The sequence below is a fragment of the Dipodomys merriami genome, unplaced genomic scaffold, assembly GCF_024711535.1.
Source record: "Dipodomys merriami isolate MVZ:Mamm:240054 unplaced genomic scaffold, mDipMer1.0.p SCAF_4, whole genome shotgun sequence".
NCBI lineage: Eukaryota > Metazoa > Chordata > Mammalia > Rodentia > Heteromyidae > Dipodomys > Dipodomys merriami.
The window spans coordinates 45,489,051-45,510,034 of record NW_027205603.1 but is presented as its reverse complement, the minus strand read 5'-3'; the positions used below and the strand labels follow the sequence as shown (position 1 = coordinate 45,510,034).

General features: G+C 36.9%; 1 protein-coding gene across 6 annotated transcripts in view; it reads left to right on the top strand.

Annotated features, from left to right (window-relative positions):
* Stau2 (staufen double-stranded RNA binding protein 2) overlaps window positions 1–20,984 on the top strand; it is a 289,111-nt gene that overhangs the window by 94,582 nt on the left and 173,545 nt on the right. For all 6 annotated transcript variants that reach the window (XM_069990935.1, XM_069990936.1, XM_069990937.1 and 3 more), the window contains 3 exons: window positions 10,550–10,706; window positions 12,158–12,265; window positions 13,889–14,101. In XM_069990935.1, the coding sequence (XP_069847036.1) occupies window positions 10,550–10,706; window positions 12,158–12,265; window positions 13,889–14,101 (478 nt within the window). The remainder of the gene's footprint in view (window positions 1–10,549; window positions 10,707–12,157; window positions 12,266–13,888; window positions 14,102–20,984) is intronic.

The window sequence follows — 20,984 nt, the reverse complement described above, 5'->3', positions numbered from 1 at the left end:
TAAGATCAGAAGATAACATTTTCATATATTTTAGGACATAAACCTGTAGAGGAGTTACGGATGTTTGAGTTTTACTGAAAATTTATGAGTAATGCTATCAAATAAAATGAAGCAACTATTTTTCAATTTTGTAAAAAATGTCCTACTATTATTTGGAATATATCTTTCTCACCTTGTAAAAATGATACTTTGCAAAGTCAAGATGTTGGAGAATTAAGCACTCACAGAATGATAGTGAGGACAAATGGGTTTTAGTTGTTTAGAAAGATAATGCAGAAGGAGTTTGGAAAGAAGGTATTGAGTGAAGTAACTTTACGGAGGGTTGGCAAAGGTATATGGTGTAGAACATTGTTATTAACTACCAAATAGAAGTGAATAGAAAGTCTTCCTTTCATGTAAAAAACAACTGTATGAGGAATGTGAAGCATTAACTCAAAGGAAGCAAATATCTAACCTTTTTCATTGTATTGTTTTATGTATCTCAAGGATAGGTGAAATTTAAAGACTTTGGGGGGAATCTAAAGAAAGGAAGCTTTTATTTAAAGCTTTTAAAAATACTTATTTGTATGATTTCTAGCAGAAAGAGGGGGCACCTATGCTTTAAAAAACACCTTGAATGCAGCCATTGTAAAATTAAGACTGTTAGGCAGAGAGGCTTTTAATGCTACCATTCTGACTTCTCATTTGGTGTTACTTAGTTGTGTCTATTTTGGGTTCAATATTCTTTCAGGAACGCAAGAATTCCTTGTGGAGTTCTGTTTCAGCAGTCATTGAAGAACATGTCTGATGTGTAATTGTGGGCTTTCATTTAGGGGAAGGGGACCGGGGGGACTCCTAGTCTGACAGGAGTCCCCCAGGACTGAATGAGAAACAAATACATAAACAATTATTGTGCTATAAAGAGGGCATATGATGTCTCCTCTGAATGGTGTTTGAAGCAACTGTCTGTTGCATAGATCCTCGTGTATGAAAATGTGATGAGATTTGTTGCAGGACTTCTAGACCTTCAGTATGCAAAAGTCACTAGGGCAAACTAAGATTCTATTTCCATCCCCTGGACTCTTCATGCAGCAGATGAAGGAATCTGTATTCTTAACCAGCACTAAAAATGATTCTCTGAAAAGTGGGACTATACTTTCAAGGTAGTGGGTTGGAGAAATCATTTGACCTATTAATAACCTGGAAGAGCTCAGCACAGGTGACTCAAACCTGTAATCCTAGTTACTCAGAAGGATGAGATCTGGGGTTTTGCAGTTTGAAACCAGTCCTGAAAGAAAAGTCACAAGAGATTCCCCAGTTAATCTGCAAAAAGAGGCATGGTTCAAGTGGTAGAGTGTCAGTCATGGATAAAGGAGAACAAATAAGGAGAGTCTCACTGACTTTAAACCCTGGAACTGGCAAAAATAAACCTAGAAGCGGTTTTCATAGTTCATCTTTTAACAGCAGTAACAGTATGGGAATCTAAGCTTTTACCACATAATTCTAACTGAAAATCATTCAAGAATAGCTATGTTCGGCTGAGTGTAGTGACCCAAACATGTAATCCTAGCTATGAGTGAGAGTGAGATTGGGAGGATTGCCTTTGGATGCCAGCTTGGGCAAACAAAGTTCATGAGACCTCATCTAAACAGAAACAGCAGGGCACAGTGATACACATTTGTTACCCTAGCTACTGCAAGAAACGTAAATAGGATTGCTGTCCAGACTGGCCAATGCAGAAAGCAAGACCCTTTCTTAAACATAGCCAGAGCAAAAAGGGCTGGAGATGTAACTCAAACCAAGTGGTAAAGTACCTACCTAACCAGGTATGAAGCCCTGAGTTTCAACTTCAGAGTGCCCCCCCCATTTTACATATAAACAGTTAAATATATACTAATTTGTTGTTTTCTAGATATTTTACCAAAAGTGAGCTTCATGTTAGAAATAAAAACAGAACGTCATTAAATAGAATATACCGGTCTCTAAAGTTAATAAACTGGGTGTTTCTTTAGCGAAGGAAATAAATACTTGGAATCAAGGACCTTGACACACAGTGCTCTATGTGATGAAGCATTCTGCATCATCTCTCCTGTAACTCAGTCTGGAGGCCATTAATCAGAGTGCTCTGGCTAATCTTAATTGTCATAATGTTGTGAGAAGATGTGATAGCTATTCAAACCACGTGGGGTATATTATTAAGAATCATTGTTAGGTGGGAGGATGAAGTGAAACTGGAATGAAATAAGTCAGGCGTCCGGTTTTGGTATTTCCTGTTGTTAGTGCTAGAATACTTTGCTTTTTATGTCAGAACTAAAAGGTACTTAATTTTTCCTCTGATATTTATGTGATTTAATGTATATACATACATATCAGCATGCATGCATACACATGCACATGTGTAGAGTCATATTTGATGACCAAAAGAGAAGAGGCCCTAAGGGCTCTTTAGTATGCAATTAATATTTTGGTAAGAAAATCAGCAGATTGTTTCAGTATGGTTATGTTATGACATCATATTCCAGTAAAGTTATAATGAACAGAAATTTTGTTTGTCTCTGTGGCAAACCGAAATGAGTTTAGTAATTGTCAGCAGGCCTTAGTGATTAGAGTGGCGCCCACTCCTTCTACCATAGTTAAAGGTCTGCTAACATTCCAGTTGTGGACCTCTGTTTTCAGAAGTTTATAATTAATTGTAAACATTTGCTCTTTGGTGAAAGCTTACTGTGTAGAATCGGTTCAGGAGTAAATTTCTGATTTCAGGCTGTCTGTTTTAAAGTTTCATAGAGCCTGTTAAAATATGCATAAAGTTCTGTGGAGGTGGGAAAACTGAATTTTGTGGGATACAAAGTGAAGATAATCTGCATTATTCATATTAGTCTGTTGAAATTTTTGCATTAAAGATCTAAAATTAGTAAAGTGGGCTTGTGCATTTCAGTACCCTAGTTATTATAATCAAAGAACAAAAGACTCTTTAAATTCTTTTTAGTCTTTAGACATTAAAATAATCTTTTAGTGCAATTGATTTTTTCTTTAATTTCTAAAATATTTTTAATTAAAAGATGAGATTGTATGACTAGATAACAAAAACTCATTTTAAATACTTTATTGTAAAACAGTAGAAAACTGTAAGCCAAGAAAATTGATTTTAAAATAGCAACTTTAAGTTTTCATACTCTGATTTCTTCAGTTTATTTGACACTGCTAATTACCTCTTTTCCTGACATCTGTTGTAATTTCTTTTCTAACTCTGACCCTCTTTCATCCCCTTCATTGCCATCTATTGTTTTCCCCGCACTTTGATCATAGGCATTAAGCAGATCCTAGCCTTAGGCCCTTTGGTTCCTTTACACTTACAGGGTCCAGGTGTTTATACGCTGACATGGTTTCAATTATTGCCTCTAATCTTCATCTTCAATACCAATCTACATCTTTTGTCCTTCACCTTCAATAAACCTTCAGTGATTAGTCTCATCTGCCCTGCAAATTCTTACACTGGGAGCTCTGTTCAGTTGGTCTCAGATTGACTGTAGAATACCACTACTTGGATGCCTTTTTAATCATTTAACAGTTATTTAAACTTTTAAAAAATTTTTTTGAAACTTTTTTTTTTGTCGGTCGTGGGTCCTGAACTCTGGGCCTGGGCGCTGTCCCTCACCTCTTCAGCTGTAGATTAGTGCTTTACCATTTGAGCCTCAGTCCCACTTCCAGCGTTTTCTGCTTATGTGGTGCTAAGGAATTGAACCCAGGGCCTCATGCATGCAAGGCAAGCACTCTACCACTGAGCCACCTTCCCAGCCCAATTTTGAAACATTTTGTAGCAAATGTTTCTAACTTACTTTTTCAGCCATTTCAGTTCCATTTCATTATCAGCCATTTCAATGCACCATTGCATCAAAATGATCTTATTCATTTTGCTTAATTGCTGTGTTCAGTGTTCATATTTCTCTGTCATCATTTAATTTAGCCTCTGAGTAACTTAGATACAATTATCCTCCTTGGCATACTTGTTTTATAAAAAGGGCACCATGCTTACCTGGCTTTCCTTTTTTCCCTCCCTTCACAACTTGTTATTGTATTAATGACTTTAAATATAATCTGTATATTGATCATTTCCAAATTTCATCTTTATCTTAGACATCTTTCTTAATTATCCAGTCTTACAAATCTAATTTGTCCCCTTGATGTATCCACTTGAATACATTAGAATTAGTAAGATCTAATAATATAGCATCTCCAAAACAGAGGTGCTAATACCTATCATCTCATCTAGCAAATGTTCCCTTTACATGCAGTATTTAGTGTCTACATAGCAGATTCTTTATCTTCCAGCTTTCACTCCCATAACCCTACAAATCCTTGAATAATTTCTCATAACCCATAGGTATTCCTTAGGTAAGTCCTTTTTCACTTTAAAAAATTGTGCAGCTCGAGTAATTTGGGAGTGGAGTCCATGGGATTCTTTAAATACAAGATCATGTCATCTGCAAAGAGGGAAAGTTTTACTTCATCTTTCCCTATTTGGATCCCCTATATGTTTGCATCTTGTCTTATTGCTGTAGCTAGGCATTCTAATATTAAATTGAAGAGAAGTGGAGAGATTGGACATCTTTGTCTCATTCCTAAGTTTAGAGGAAATGGCTTTAACTTTTTGCCATTAAGTATAATGCTGGCTGTAGGTTTGTCATATACAGCCTTTATTGTATTGAGGAATGTTCCCTGGATTCCTAGTTTTTCCAGAGCCTTCATCAGAAAGGGGTGTTGGATCTTGTCAAATGCTTTTTCTGCATGTATTGAGATAACCATGTGGTTCTTATCCTTGCTCTCGTTGATGTGATGAATTATATTAATTGATTTGCATATATTGAACCAGCTTTGCATGCCTGAAATGAATCATGCTTGATTGTGGCATATGATATTTTTGGATGAATTGTTGAAGTCTATTGGCCAAAATTTTGTTGAGAAGTTTTGCATCAATGTTCATCAAATATTCTTTGATGAGTCCCTGTCTGGTTTTGGGATGAGGGTTATGATGGCTTCATAGAAAGAGTTCAGTAGTGAATTTTCTCTTTCAATTTCATTGAAGAGCTGAAGGAGAATTGGTGTGAGTTCTGCTTTGAAGGCCTTGTAGAATTCCGCTGTAAATCCTTCTGGTCCTGGGCTTTTCTTAGATGAGAGGTCTCTTATTGCTGTTTCTATTTCAGTGCTTGATATGGGCCTGTTAAGTTGGTTTAACTCATCTTGGTTTAGTTTTGGTATGTCTATATTTGCTAGGAAATACTCCATTTCTTCCAGGTTCTCAAACTTGATTAGCATACAGGTTTTTTTGTTTGTTTGTTTGTTTTGGGTCTGGTCATGGGGCCTGAACTCTGTGCCTGGGTGCGGTCCCTCAGCTCAAGGCTAGTGCTCTACCACTTGAGCCACAGCACCACTTCCGACTTTTTTCTTTTTGCTTATATGGTGCTGAGGAATCGAACCCAGGGCCTCTGGCATGCAAGGCAAGCGCTCTACCACTGAGCCACCTTCCCAGCCCTAGCATAAAGGTTTGAGGAGTATTCCCTTATAATGTTCTGGATCTTGGTTGTTTCTGTGGTGATGTTTCCATTCTCATCTCTGAGTTTATTTGGGTGCGTAGTTTATTTGGGTGCGTACTCTTCTTTTTCTGATAAGATTTGCTAAGGATCTGTCAATTTTGTTAATTTTTTCGAAGAACCAACTCTTTGTTTTGTTGATTTGAAAATGTGGTATATATGCACAATGGAATTCTATGCTTCCATCAGAAAGAATGACATTTCCCCATTTGTTAGGAAATGGAAAGACTTGGAAAAAATTACATTAAGTGAAGTAAGCCAGGCCCAAAGAAACATAGGTCCCATGGTTTCCCTTATTTGCAATAAGTAGTATATTTCTGAGACAAGCAGAAAAGGTCATATAAAATGATGTTAAGTGAAATGAACCCCAAGATAAGGACATAAGTGGTTTTTCTTTCTTGCTATTGTTTCTAACGTATTTACAAGGTACCATGTGATTTTTTTTTTTTTTTGTTGCTTTGTATGTCCCTCCCCCACGGTATAACCCCCGTTTTCACTGTATTTGATGTTGATATAATTTGGGGAGTGGAAGGAATAAAACCAAGTTGTTTAAATAGGGACACAGGTTGACCCATTGTAAGAATGAGATGTACAAGACACTATGTCGAAAAACAAACTTTACAATTTAGGTGGGGGGAGTGGGGGGCCGGTAGGAGCGGAGGAATGTAGTTGTGGAGATGGGAGGGAAGGGATGGTAGGGGAAAAACAAAGGAGGAGGCAACAATGCTTGATAAGAAATGTACTCATTATCTTGCTCATGTGATTGTAACCCCTCTGTACAGTATTTTCACAATAAAAAACATTTAAAAAATTATGCAAACTCCAACACCTTCTCTGACTTTCACTATCAGATTCTGGTTTGTGCCACTATCACCTTTCCCTGTACTTTCTCAGTACTGTGTACAATTAGATATCCTTGCTTCCACTATTGTTCTCTTCCAGCCTGACCTCAACATAGTAGATGATTCTTCTACAGTGTAAGGCAAATAATGTTTATTTTCTTCTCAGAATAGCAGGCCATTTCATTCAGGGTAATAGCCAGACTTTTAAAATGATTTTTAGGGAAAGCCTAAATCTGACCATCTTTTTCATCTTCTAGCTTTCCTTTCCTCCTCTTCTCAACTCTAGTAAGATGAGCCTTCTTTGAGTTATTTGAACATGTGTGCATAATGCTGCCTCAGGACCTTTGTAAATATATATATATATATATATATATATATATATATGTTTATTTATTTATTGTAAAGATACTGTACAGAGGGGTTACAGTTACATGATCAAGGTAACGAGTCCATTTCCTATGGAGCATTGTTACACCCTCCTTTATATTTCCCCTACCATCCCTTTTCTCCCATCTCCCCAACTCCTCCCTCCCCTCTCCCGCCCCCCACCCCCCATCTCCACAAAGTTGTAAAGTTTGTTTTCAGCATACTGTCTTGTACATCTCATTGTTACAATGGGTCATCCTGTATCCTTATTTCAGCATTTTGTTATTTCCCTTCCCCTCACCAAATTAGAAAAATGTATATATAGATGCAGGGCACCAGAATCAAATACAGTGGCAACAGGGATTGTACCATGGGGAAAGAACATACAAAAGAAACAAAAAAAATCACATAGTACATTATAAATTCATTAAAAATATTAACAAAGATAAAACCTCTTGTATCCCTATCTTGGGGTTCATTTTGCTTAGCATTAGGTTATATGGTCATATTGTACTTGCCATTTTTGCTTTTTAAGATGCCTGGTCCCAGATACTGACATGGTTTACTCTCCCATACTTTAGATCTTTATGCAGTTGTCATTTTCTCAATGAATCCTTCCTTATCTACTTTATCTAAAACTTACCTCCCTTATTTATATTTCATCTATTAGATATTGTACATATTTGTTTTATTGTCTTCTGCACTGTAGTGTATTTTTTTTTGGGGGGGGGGTCCGGTCGTGGGGCCTGAACTCTGGGCCTGGGTGCTGTCCCTCAGCAATTCAGCTCAAGGCTAGTGCTCTACCATTTGAGCCACAGCGCCACTTCCGGCTTTTTTCTTTTTGCTTATGTGGTGCTGAGGACTTGAACCCAGGGCCTCAGGCATACAAGGCAAGCGCTCTACCACTGAGCCACCTTCCCAGCCCCTGTAGTGTATCTTTTTATTCTTGTCAAAGTTCCCTTCTATATAGAAGCCACTCCATGTGTTCAGTTCATCTGCACTTGTTGAATTAATAGACTTTTTTTTTTTTTTTTTTTGCCAGACTTGGGGCTTGAACTTAGGATCTGGGCACTGTTGCTAAGCTTCTTTTGCTCAAGGCTAGCATACTACCACTTGAGTCACAGCACTACTTCCAAGTTCTTCTGAGTAGATGATTGGAGATAGGCTGGCTTCAAACTGTAATCCTCATATCTCAACCTCCTGAGTGTTTAGGATTATAGATGTGAACCAACAAGGCCTGGCCAAATTAATAATTTCCTTCCTTCCTTCTCTCCCTCCCTCCCTCCCCTCTTTCATTTCCTTCCTTCCTTCTTTCCTTCCTTCCTTCTTTCCTTCCTTCCTTCTTTCCTTCCTTCCTTCCTTCCTTCCTTCCTTCCTTCCTTCCTTCCTTCTTTCCTTCTCTCTCTCTCTCTCTCTCTCTCTCTCTCTCTCTCTCTTTCTTCCTCTTTTTGTCTGTCTTCTTGGTTTTTGTCTCCTTTCCCTCCCTTTATATTATGATAATTTTTTTTCCTGCTTATACTAAAGTTTACAGGGCCTTTCGCTTGCTTGGTTTGTGTTGTACTGCTTGAGCCATGCCTTTAGCTCAGCTTTTTTCCTGGTTATTTTGAAGATGCTGTCTTTTATACTTTTTGTCTGGGGCTGGCCTTGGAACATGATCCTCTGAATCTCACCATGTTGTTGAGTATTTGGATTATAGCTGTGAACTGCTGATGGGTTGTCCCTGGTTTTACTTAATTTCTTCTAGGTTTGTACTTGTTCAGTCTCTCTTATCCTCTCATGTCTGCATTATTGTAATGCTGTAGTCATACTTTGCTGCCTCAGTCTCATTAGACACAAATCTGCTAGTTTTTTTCAGTTGAAACTTAAATATATTTTATTTAATAATTTGATATTTGTTAATAATGTTACTTCTTAAGAATTGACCTGAACATTTGCTCAACATCTGTAGTCACCAGAGAAATGCAAATCAAAACCTTATTGAGACACCATGTCATCTCAATAACAAGTGGTGGCAAGAATGCAGTAAAAGGGAACTTCTCACTCTTGGTGGGAATATACATTGATGCAGTTATTGGAAATATGGAAGTTCCCAAAAACTAGAAAGAGAATTACCACACAATCTATCTATACCACTTTTGGGTATATAAAAAGAGGAACTGGAGTTAGTATGTTCAAGGAACATCACCATTGTACGTGTACTACTTCACGGTAGCCATGATTTGGAATTGACTTAGTTGCTTATTTGATGGATGAATGATAAAGAAAATGTGTAAACTGAGAGAGGTGCCCTGTAATCCTAGGTAAGAATAGGAGAATCCTGGTTTGAGACTGCCCAGGCAAAAGTTAGTTAAGCCTCTTGAAAACAAGGTGGACATGGTGATGCAGGCCTGCGATCCTAGGTATCTGGCAGTAGAGATAGAAGTATCATCATTTGAGTCAGATCTGGTAAAAAAACAAAAGAAGTGAGATCCTATCTGATAAACTAAAAAACAAAAAACAAAAATCTGGAGGCACAGTTAAAGTGATAAAGCAATTGCCTAGCAAGTTTGAAGTATAGAATTCAATCCTCAGTACCACAAAAAGATGGTATATAATATAATAGACTATATTATTCAGTGATAAAAGAATACAATTCTTTTATATAGATCAACAGAGATGGAATTCAGGGGCCTATGTTAAGTGAAACACATCAGGCACTGGAAGAAAAATACTATGGATTCTTACATATATTTATGTCAAGGAAGTACAGAAAATAGAATAGTAGTTACAGAGCCTAGAAAGGAGTTTAATTGGATAGGAGGAGTAACTTTTAGTATTCTGGGTATCACAGTAAGATAACTACAGTTGACAATAGTTAATTGCATATTTTAAATAGGGAGCATTTGGGATATTTTCAGCACAAAGAAATGATATATGTCTGAGTGATAAGGTGCCAGTTACCCTGATCTGATTATTACACATTGGGTGCATATATTGAAATGTCATACTTTATTCTATTCATATGTAAATTACTATGTTAAGTAAAAATATTTGAAAAGAATTGGCATACATTCCATATTCTTTTCTACATTGTGATATTCTTTTTTTTTTTTTTTTTTTGGGTCCGGTTGTGGGGCCTGAACTCTGGGCCTGGGCACTGTCCCTCAGCTCTTCAGCTCAAGGCTAGCGCTCTACCACTTGAGCCACAGCACCACTTCCAGCTTTTTTCTTTTTTGCTTATGTGGTGCTGAAGAATCGAACCCAGGGCCTCATGCATGCAAGGCAAGCACTCTACCACTGAGCCACCTTCCCAGCCCCTACATTGTGATATTCTTATTCCTCTTCATCCAACTCCCTGCTCTTATGTTTATGATGAGAATTGTCTTCTGCTAAAAGTGTAGTCATGTGCACAGTGTCCACTGGATGGTCTGACTCCCAGCTTCTGTACTAGTCTCCCTTCACCGCCCTAACCCCCAGCTCCAGAATGTTCAGCTCACATCTACCAAAATCTGAAAACTCAGCAGGAAGTCTTCTGTAATTCAATAAATTTTTTTTTTACTGTATTTGCTTTTGTTTAATGTGGCATTCCGTATGTTTTCATGAAATTGATATGCACTGTTCTCTGCAGATATTGACTCAAATTTTATCATAAATATATTCATGAGTTTAAAGTTTTATTAGGATTAGAGGATATATAGTACATTATGCAGTTGGTAATATCTTAAAACAAATTTTACTAATGATTGTAAAGTGGTTTTATTGAACTAACACTAATATTTTTGTTTCTTGTTTTAGGTACCATTGTCCAATGCCCAAGATCTTTTATGTTCAACTCACTGTAGGAAATAATGAATTTTTTGGGGAAGGAAAGACCCGACAAGCTGCAAGACACAATGCTGCAATGAAAGCCCTTCAGGCACTGCAGAATGAGCCGATTCCAGAAAAATCTCAGGTGGGTACTTGCTGCATGAGACCAGTCTTACTTCTGCTTTCCCAGGGGGATTCTTGACCAGAAAATAAGCGCATTATGTAGATAACAGAAATTATCTGTTCTGCAAGGGAAGAATACTAGAGTGATACTCTGCTAAGCTTTGCTTCTATTACCTGGTGACTTACTGCTGGGTAAACAACAAGGTTAACTAAATAGAAACTTATGTATTCTTGCCTTGAGGGCTTTACATTTCAAAACTTGGGTACACCTGGGGAGTTCAGCTTCCATGGGGCAACTCAAGATTTGAGGATATTTGTATCAGGATGAGATATAATTAGTTTACCATGCATTTAATACTATGTTTATTGAGCATTGATTATACTGTATTAGCCTAGAAGCAAGGTATTTAAAGTAATGGAAGTCTTTATGGATTTTTGAGTCCTACTTTATGTTATAAATGAGATATTGAGCCTAGTCTTGGGTAAATTCACCTATTCTCATGGTTTCGGCTACTTTCTCCATGGACATCAAAATAGTACCTCTCCTTTGTACAGTATTTTCACAATAAAAAACATAATTAAAAAAATAGTACCTTCAATTGAGGTATATCTTACTGGACTCAAACTCAACAGTTGAATCTTTACAATTACTCTTTTTCCCCAAACATCTGATGTTTTAACATCAGAGTTAGATTATAACTCTTAAACCATTTATCTGTTTTTCAATTGGATGACAAGCTTTTTTTTTTCTTTTTTTGTCAGTTGTGGGGTCTGAACTTTGGGCCTGGGTGCTGTCCTTCAGCTCTTCAGCTCAAGGCTAGCACTCTACCTCTTGAGCCACAGTGCCACTTCTGGCCTTTTCTGTTTATGTGGTGCTCAGGAATTGAACCCAGAGCCTCATACATGCAAGTCAAACACTCTACCACTGAGCCACCTTCCCAGCCCCAGATGATAAGCTTTTGACAGCAGGAATTCTGTCACTTTGTATCTAGAATACTTATACTGTGCTCAGCACAGATGACACCATCTAGAAGTAAATGTTAAATAAGGGAATAAGTGGCTATGTGCCAGTGCCAGACAGATCTTAAATAGCTAGACTTGTACACAGTACTCTTTGTGTTATATGGTCTTCATAGATCATGTTAGAACAGCAATAGAGGAATTGTATGGAATTAGGGTAGAGTGGGAGGTGGGTAGAAATCTCTAACAAGAGAATAGGTTTAAGGATGTAGGATAATTCAAAATAGTGTTTGATGAGTAAAAGATTTCCAAATTTAGCACTAAATACCTCTACAAATAACAAAAAGCCTGGCAGCAAAACCTTTGATTACTGTGGTTTCTTGAGAAGCTTCCAGGTACAGTCTGTAGTCTGTTGTTGCTTTTATGTTTTAGCTAGGTCTTCCTAGTTAGAATATGTTTTTAAAGTTTATTATAAAGTCAGGATTTAAAATTATTCTTTTTTTGGTGATTTAGAATGGTGAATCAGGAAAAGAAATGGAAGATGACAAAGATGCAAATAAATCTGAGATCAGCTTAGTGTTTGAAATTGCTCTGAAGCGAAATATGCCTGTCAGTTTTGAGGTATGTACTCATTAGAGATCTTGTGATTTTTTTCCCCCCTTTCTCTATTTTAAGCACACAAACAAAATAATAGTGAACTAGAATCCTGCCAAAGTGAATGTAACTGCTACGTTCAAACACAAATGTTCAAACTCATATACTTCCTGTGTTCAAATTCACAATTGCTCAGACTTATGACTTGCCCTGGGAAAAATATAAACCACTTTCATATCATAAATTACTGCTTATCTCTTTGTCTTTCTGCATTAAGCTGTTTTTATACATGGTATTTCTAGTCTTAGTATAAAATTTTTATGTATCAGTTAATATGTAATAAATACCTCTTTTAGCATTTGGTGTATTTTTTTTTTTTTTTTTTTGGTCATGAGGCTTGAAATCTGGTCCTGGGCTCTGTACCTGCACTCTTCAGCTCAAGGCTAGCGCTCTCTCACTTGAGCCACAGCACCACTTCTGGCCTTTTCGGTTTATGTGGTTCTGAGGAATTGAGCCCAAGGCTTCATGCATGCTAGGCAAGCTCTCAACCAATAAGCCACATTCCCAGACCATGCCTCTAGTCCTAGCCTCTCAGGAGGCTGAGGTCTGGAAGATTAGTGTTCATAGCCAGTTTGGGAAGAAGTCCACCAGATACCATCTCCAAAATAACTAACAACAAGCCTAATTGGAGGCATGGCTTAAGTGGCAGAGCACCAGCTGAGTGAGCTTGAGGCTCTGAATTCAAATTGGGTACTGGAAAAAAAAAGTAAGAACAAATTAGAGTTTAGAAAAATTCACAGCTGAAAGATTTATAATTCCTTTTTCTAAAAGCTAGGTATTTTTAGACATATCATGTGCCTTTTTAAGATTATATTTCATGAGTCACTTTTCCTTTCTGAAGTCTTTGAAATCTCTAGCACTGTGAGGTTAATTTTCAGTTATCACCTGTTTTTTTTTTTTTTTTTTTTTTTTTTGGTTTGTTGTGGGGCTTGAACTCTGGGCCTGAGAGCTGTCCCTCAGCTCTTCAGCTCAAGGCTAGCCTAGCACTCTACCACTTGAACCACAGCACCACTTCTAGTTTTCTGGTGGTTTATTGGAGATAAGAGTCTCATGGCCTTTCCTGCCTGGGCTGGCTTTGAACCTTGATCCTTAGATCTCAGCCTCCTGAGTAGCTAGGATTATAGGCTTGAGCCACCAGCGCCCAGCTCACCCGTTTTTACAAGTTGCTTTTTAAGGTTGTTTTTTAAGGTAACTTTATGGGTTGTAGAATACAGAAAGACATTACTAACTTACCCTGGTATAGGAGAACATTAGGTATGTTCATAGTTATAGAAAATTTGTCACTATTTTATGGCTTCTAATCTAATCTAATCTGATTTTTGTATTTTTTGTCCTTAGCTTTGTGTTCTATAAGACCTGGGAAGAAACTATAACTATAACTTCTTGTTTTAAATGAATTGAATGTGTATGTTTATTTTTTTCAACTTCATTAAGTATCTGATATCATACTTACATAAAGCTTTTGAAAGAAATACTATGATTTTGGCTTAGATCTTAATATGAGTTTGATCATGATAAGAATATTAAGAAAGATGCATGTCTTAAGAGCACATCTTAAGTGCCTGCTTAACGTTTACTTGTATTTAATAGGTTATTAAAGAAAGTGGACCACCTCATATGAAGAGCTTTGTTACGCGGGTGTCAGTGGGAGAGTTCTCTGCAGAAGGAGAGGGAAATAGCAAAAAACTGTCTAAGAAACGTGCTGCAACCACTGTTTTACAGGAGCTTAAAAAACTCCCACCTCTTCCTGTGGTAGAGAAGCCAAAACTATTTTTTAAAAAACGCCCTAAAACAATAGTAAAGGTGAGTACTTGTGAATATTGGTCTCTTTTTCTAAATGAGTATAGTCACATACTGTAACCATATTTTGATCAGTGGTCAGACTGATATATGGCATGATAGTGGTCCCATGAGATCACATTAGGGTAGAAAAACTGTTCCTAATATTTTTCCTGTACTTTTCTCTGTTCCAGGTATTTTTAACTATATAAATAATGCTGTGTTACAGTTGTTTTATAAGTAATATGTTTTATAGGTTTGTCTTAGGAGTAGTAGCTAATATCATGTAGCCTAGGTGTACAGGAGGTTTCACTGAGTTTGGGTAAACAGACTCAGACACTTGCACACGATGGAGTTATGTAATGATAGATTTCTCAGAACTTATCTCTGTTGTTACCATAGTGCAGTGGCTATATAGGTACAGGTTTTTCTTACAGTATATCTCTTGGAGTCAATCAGACAAATCTCTTTTGCTTTTTAAACACCTTTATGCCTGTATTTTTCATAAAAAATAACAGCAGTACCTTAGATATTTATAGTTTTTTTATAGTCAATTCGTGTTTCCTTTAGGATAATTATCATAAGGCACATATTATCCAAATAAGATCTTACAAACATGTTCAAAGAATTTGCTCATTTTTAGCTGGGCGCTGGTGTCTCACATTTGTAATCCTAGCTACTAAGGAGGCTGAGATCTGAGGATCACAGTTCAAAGCCAGCCCAGGCAGGAAAGTCTGTGAGACTCTTATCTCCAATAAATCACCAGAAAACTGAAAGTGGTGTTATGGCTCAAGTGGTAGAGTGCTAGCTTTGAGCTGAAGAGCTGAAGGACAACATCCAAGGCCCAGAGTTCAAGTCCCACAACTGACCAAAAAAAAAAAAAAAAGAATTTGCTCATTTTTATTCAGCTGTCATGTGAAACGCCCTGGACTCCTCTGATATGTAATCTGATGTTCTTCCAACCACAACACTGCTACATAGGATATCATCAAATAAATGACAACATTTACATCTAATGCTAAAAAAAATGACAGTAGCAGCAGGTGGAAATTGTAAAGTAATCTGTGTGCTCGACTTAGGCCCAACACTTTGTTTGCTTTGTCACATCTAGTCTCATAGTGGTCCTGAGGTTGATGGATTATTTTTGGTTCATTCAGGCATGTATACCTTGCCTAGGAACAACAGCTTTTGAAAGTGTTGTGGCTATTTCTTTTTTTATTAATATATTTATTTTTTTAATTTTAATTTTTATTGTGAAAATACTGTACACAGAGGGGTTACAATTACATGGGCAAGATAATGAGTACATTTCTTATCAAGCATTGTAGCCTCCTTCTTTGTTTCCCCTTCCCATGCTTCCCATCCTCCTCCCACCCCCCCACCCAATCTTCCCCGCCCCCCCCCAAAGTTGTAAAGTTCATTTTCGACATAACGACTTGTACTTCTCATTGTTGCAATGGGTCCCCCTGTACCCCTATTTAAATGACTTGTTTTTCCCCTTCCCCTCCACAAATTATACCGACATCAAATACAGTGAAAGCACGGGTTATACTGTGGGGGAGGGAACATACAAAGCAACAAAGAAATTATCTTATAAATGCGTTAGAAACAATCGCATGAAAGAGTGACTTATTGGGTTATATTTTATTTAGATTTAAAAAGAAAACAGCAAACATTGGGATAGATGAAATCAGTGTTTAGTGTAGAAAGTGTCAGCCTCACCTGGTTAGCAGATTACTCAAAAATCAAGGACTATAGATAAGAAATACCTAATCCTTGATGAGTTTCTTTGGCATATTTTAGATATGTATATGCCTTCGTACCTTTGTTTCATTTAAAATTATGTATCTACATTAATGAGTAACTACATAAATATGATTTTTGTGTGTGTTGGAACTAGAGCTTGAACTCTTGTACTCTTGTTTGGCTTTTTTTGCTCAGCTTTTTTTGCTCAAGGATTGCTCTATACTACATGAGCTATACCTTCACTTCTGGCTTTTTGTTGGTTAATTGGAGTTAAGTATCTCTTGAATTTGTCTGCCTAGGCTGGATTCAAACCAAGATCAATAGATCTCAGCCTCTTGACTAATTAAGATTTCAAGTGTGAGCCACCAGTGCCCAGCTAAATACATACTCTTTTTAGTGAATACTGGCATTATTGCTCTTAGAAGGACGTCAGTCAGTGCTTCTGAAGAAGACTGGCATTCATTCATAGGCTCTATTCATATAGTCAAGGGTAGGATGTAACTATTTGGAGTCAGTTTTCAGTTTGTAAATGTTGTCATTTATAAAGTGAGAATAATAATTTGTACTTGCTTCATGCTCTTATTGTAAGTCTTAACTGAAGCACTGCACAGAGTGCATTAGTATTTATTAAGCGTGTATCATTAGCCACATACATAATAAATATTACAATGTAATATCCGTATTGTTATTGTTATATCAATACTTAATATTGTAGTTCTATTTTATGTATGTGAATGTATCTGTGGTATATTTCAAAATATTTAAATGCATACCATCTGTAGTTTTTCTGTGGTGGAAGAACAATGCTTTACGTCAGAATGACAGCAAAAAGCTGTCTAATCAATAAACAATACAATTTAATAATTCAAAAATATAAAGCTGTTAGGCTAAAAAATATATAGGACATAAGTTTAACTCTTTGTTTTACCTATAGCTGTTAAAAAACAAGATTGTTGAACTGTTTTACCTATAGCTGTTAAAAAACAAGATTGTTGAACTGTCCCTCAAAGATGAGGAACAAGAGAAACATTTTGAACTCTCAAAATTATTTGCTTCTGCTTTAATATATAAGCACATTGTCTCAGAACTTCCCCTATCCATCATTCAGCTCTCAGTTTAAACTTGACTTCTTCAGGGAAGCCTTCTCTGGGCCTCCCCCAGTCCTAGACTAGGTTACTCCTCTGCATTTTTCTTTATATACATCACACTTGGAATTACTTGTGCTATGTCTGTCTTATGTAAAATCAAGCCTATAGATATCCCCTGATATGTAAGGCTATTTTACAAAACTAACAAGCATGTAGTGAATTAGAATCTACATATTTTAAAGTATAATCTTACCTTATACCAGCAAAAGGACCAGTTTGGAATAGTCTTACTATTTTTTTCCCTTGTTAATGTATGTCTTAAATGTCTAGGGTTTGCAGTTGCTTATGTCCCATTGAAACAGGAAAAAAATCTGTAAAGAATGAGTTGCTTTGATATTATTAAAGTAAAACTTTTGCATGGTCTCATGATCCTCTTAATTATGATAGCAGTCATCTCATTTTACCCACAAAACCACTTGTGTTTGAACAACTTGTCCAAGATTTTATAGCAGTGCAAGTTTTAAATCCAGTTATGTCTGCCTTTAGTGTCCATTTGAAACTAGGAAATAATTGTGAACTCCTTCTAGGTTTACTCTGTAAGGAGTTACCGATAACATGTAAAATTTTAATAATGATATCTTTGGGTAGTTTTGTCTGTTGTTTAATATAGTTTTCTTTCTTAAGTTGCAACTTCAAATACAGTCCAATATTGGATATAAAATTTTCTATAGATTTAGTTTTTCTTCCTCTCTCCTCCCATCCTGTTGCTGCAGCTTCTCCCCATTACTTTGTTTGCCTAGAAAGTGCTTTAACTATTTGAGCAACACTACTGGACACTGTTTTTTGTTTTTTGTTTTTTGTTTTTTGGTCATAGAGCTTGAACTCAGGGTCTGGGCACTGTCCCTGAGCTCTTTTGCTCAAGGCTAGCAGTCTACCACTTTGAGCCGCAGTACCACTTTTGGTTTTCTGTTGGTTAAATAAGATTGTCCTTACTAGTTTTTGGATGATATTCTGAGACTTGGAATTCTATTCAAGGAATAACTTGGTTGTTAAAGATGCTAGTAATTAATTTCAGTCCAACAAAGAAATTAAGCCTATTCTTACGTTTTCAGAATTTAATTTTTTATCTAAATTAACTTATGCATGTGGCTTTTAGTATATGGAATTCTTATCTACGACGATTTCTTCAGAAAAGATACTTTTTTGAAATCTCTATTTGTCTTTTCTCATCATCTCTTCTTTATACCTTTTGCAATTTAATTTTTATTTTTATATGTAAATAGGGGGAAAATCAGCATTTTACAAAAGCTGAAAGGATCCTTTGCTCCATCTTCTTTTACCTATTACAGTAATGGTTTTTAGTCTTTTTTATCAGAGTCTTTCACTGGCTTATTTATTTGTCTAGAGATTCAATTCAGCCTTTATATAGATGATTCCCAAGTGCTCTCTTCTGTGCTGTACTATGTGTCAAACAACATTGTGTAATAATTCATAGGTACATCAAGCTCTGTGTCCAGAGCATCACTTTTCTTTCTGAACTTCCTTCTCTCTAGCATATTTAATCTTAGTGGCTGGTACTGCAGTTCTGCTGTGGTACTTTTCAACAACTTTTCTACCCCTTATATCCGTAAATCATTAAGACCTATTGACTCGGTCATCTTAATATTTCTCTTCTTTCCATCCCTTCTTGTACCCTTTTGGTCCAAATCACAGTATATTGAACTCGTACAGTCAGGTTTTGGCTGACTTTCCTGTGAGTGTTCTTGACATCAAATGATCTTTTAAAAAGTATGATCTTATAGGAATGCCTGTCTGATCTTGCCATGCCTCTGATTAAAGCGTTTAGTAGTTTCCCATTACTCTTTGGAAAAAGTCCAAAATCTTAAACATGGTTTAAAAGGCCATGAAAATTCTGACCTGGAGGCTGCATCTCTGAACTGGACATTTTCAAGACTGAATACTAACAGTTATCAGGAAAAATTAAGCATATACAGAGACTCTTACATAGTGTAAGTAGAGTAACATGAACAGTCCTGTAACATAGTGATCACCATTGGCACTCCTACCTATTTAAGAATAAATCTTCAAAGGTAACAGTAAAGTTTGGATCATATAATTTATGCAGATCACCATTTCTAGAAAGAATATATAGTGAAAGTTCATATGCAGAAAGAATATTTGATTTATAAAAGATTTGGTTTTCAAGCTGGGGGCCGGTGGCTCACACCTATAATCCTAGCTACTCAAGAGGCTGAGAACTGAGGATCTCTATTTGAAGCCAGCCCATGCAGGAAAGTCCGTGAGATGCTTATCTCCAGTTAACCACCAAAAAAAAAAACCTGCAAGTGGACCTGTGGCTCAAGTGGTAGAGTGCTAGCCTTGAACAAAAGAGCTCAGGGATAGCACCCAGCCCCTGAGTTCAAACTCCAGGACTGGCGTGCGCTCTCTCTCTCTCTCTCTCTCTCTCTCTCTCTCTCTCTCTCTCTCTCTCTCTCTCTTTTCTCTCTCTCTACCTCTCTCCCTTTCTCCCTCTCTCTCCCTCCACACATACACACAAAACAAAATAAAACCAAAGTTTAGTTTTTCAGTACATGCAAAAAGCTATGTATATAAACTTGTATATAAGTTGTAAACATGTTAATTAGGTGTAAAACTGAAGTCCTCAACTTGAGTATTGACATTTCCTTGTAAGATAAAAGTTCTCTATGTACCACTCTTCCCTCATATCTTCTTGAACCTTCACTAGTATTATTTTGTGTATCATTTCCTATCATACAGTTTTTCTGCATTAAAAAAAGTCTTAATATAATTTTTTCCAAGTCTTTCCATTTCCTAACAAATGGGGCAATGTCATTCTTTCTGATGGAAGCATAGAATTCCATTGCGTATATATACCACATTTTCTTGATCCGTTAAGTGAAGTAAGCCAGGCCCAAGAAACATAGGTCCCATGGTTTCCCTTATTTGCAGTAACTAGTATATGTCTGAGACAAGCTGAAGAGGTCAGATAAGTTGATGTTAGGTGAAATGAACCCCAAGATAAGTATTCAAATGTTTTTTTCTTTCATGCGATTGTTTCTAACACATTTATAAGATGATTTCTTTGTTGCTTTGTATGTCCCTCCCCCACAGTATAACCCGTGCTTTCACTGTATTTGGTGTTGGTATAATTTGTGGAGGGGAAGGGCAAAAGCAAATAGTTTAAATACGGATACAGGTGGACCCATTGCAACAATGAGATGTACAAGTCGTTATGTCGAAAAACGAACGGGGGTGAGGGGTGGGGGTAGAGGAGGTGGGAGATGGGAAGGGATGGGCAGGGGAAACAAAGGAGGAGGCAACAATGCTTGTTATGAAATGTACTCATTATCTTGCCCATGTAATTGTAACCCCTCTATTCGGTACTTTCACACACTCAAAAAAAATAGTCTTATTTGGGGCTGGGAATGTGGCTTAGTGGTAGAGTGCTTGCCTGGCATTCGTGAAGCCCTGGGTTTGATTCCTCAGTAACACATAAGCAGAAAATCCCAGAAGTGGCACTGTGGCTCAAGTGGTATAGTGCTAGCCTTGAGCCAAAGAAGCTTAGGGATAGTGCTCAGACCCTGAGTTCAAGCCCCAGGACTGGCAAAAAAAAAAAAAAAAAAAAAATCTTATTTGGAGCTGGCTTTGCTGGCTTTGCTGGCTTACACTTGTAGTCTTAGGAATTGAAAGGTAGATATTTTTTAGGGATCATGGTTTGAAGCCAGCCTAATAAAAATTAGTAAAACTTTGTCTTGACAAGCCAGGTATGTAGTTTTAGCTACACAAGACCTACAGCTATAAGACTGTGGTCTGAGGCTGGCTGGGCAAACAGAAGACCATACCTGAAAACTAACCTAAAGCAATAAAAACTAGAGGCATAGTTCAGGTGCTAGAGTGCTAAGTTCCAGAATTTAGAAATGACATTTGGTTAGCTTTTTAAAATAGCTTATTGGCCAGGTGCTGGTGGCTCACACCTATAATCCTAGCACTCAGAGATCTGAGGATTGTGGTCAAAGATAGTTTGACCAAGAAAGTCCATGAGATTGTTACTT